The sequence below is a fragment of the Penaeus monodon genome, chromosome 15, assembly GCF_015228065.2.
Source record: "Penaeus monodon isolate SGIC_2016 chromosome 15, NSTDA_Pmon_1, whole genome shotgun sequence".
In the NCBI taxonomy this organism is placed as follows: Eukaryota; Metazoa; Arthropoda; class Malacostraca; order Decapoda; family Penaeidae; genus Penaeus; species Penaeus monodon.
The window spans coordinates 40,920,530-40,921,250 of record NC_051400.1 but is presented as its reverse complement, the minus strand read 5'-3'; the positions used below and the strand labels follow the sequence as shown (position 1 = coordinate 40,921,250).

General features: G+C 45.4%; 1 protein-coding gene across 1 annotated transcript in view; it reads left to right on the top strand.

Moving 5' to 3' along the window:
- The window catches only part of LOC119582373 (FMRFamide receptor-like), a 34,788-nt gene that overhangs the window by 19,722 nt on the left and 14,345 nt on the right, over nucleotides 1–721 (top strand). Inside the window, exon 2 of the mRNA XM_037930587.1 lies at nucleotides 424–678. Within this exon, the coding sequence (XP_037786515.1) occupies nucleotides 424–678 (255 nt within the window). The remainder of the gene's footprint in view (nucleotides 1–423; nucleotides 679–721) is intronic.

Genomic DNA, 721 nt, shown 5'->3' with positions numbered 1-721 from the left:
TCCCAATGCTAAATATCTATTCAAACTGCGATAACTTACAACCGATAACAACAACACCAAACCTTAAAAGACGGTCAAATGGTAAACATAGCTAGATCACTCCTAGTTGGCGAGTTTGTGGAAATTGCAATCTTGCTTCACCTGCATTCCAGATTCGTTTACGTTTCTTCTTGCCTCTAATTCTCTCGTTCAACATGGAATCCTTCTCTTCAGTTATTCCAGCCATTCCCAGGATTCCTCCTTGCTATCCTAACTCCAATTCCCCCCAATTAACCATTATCTTACCTCCCGCCAATTATCTCCTTGATTCCACTTCCCCCCCTTTCCTACCCCAACCTCTCCCATTCGTCCCACCAGGTTAATGTCAATTCCCTCCCCGGAACCCTCTTATTGATAACCACTGTCATGCTCTAATCCCAATAGGACGTGCACGGGTACCTGGCTGTGGCGATCTGTCTCGTGGGCGCAGTCACCAATGTTCTCAACATGATCATACTTACACGACGAGAAATGGTGAACTCAACCAACACTATTCTGACGGGGTTGGCCGTCGCAGACTTCCTCCTCTTGGTGGAGTACAGTATCTACGCCACGACTTCGTACATCAGAGTGCACGAGAAATTTTTTGAGAGTTATTTCCATTCGGTGTTCATCCTCTTCCACGCACACTTCACACAGGTATTGTGTTTTGAGCTTCTGCCTGATGTTTTTTTTTTTCTTG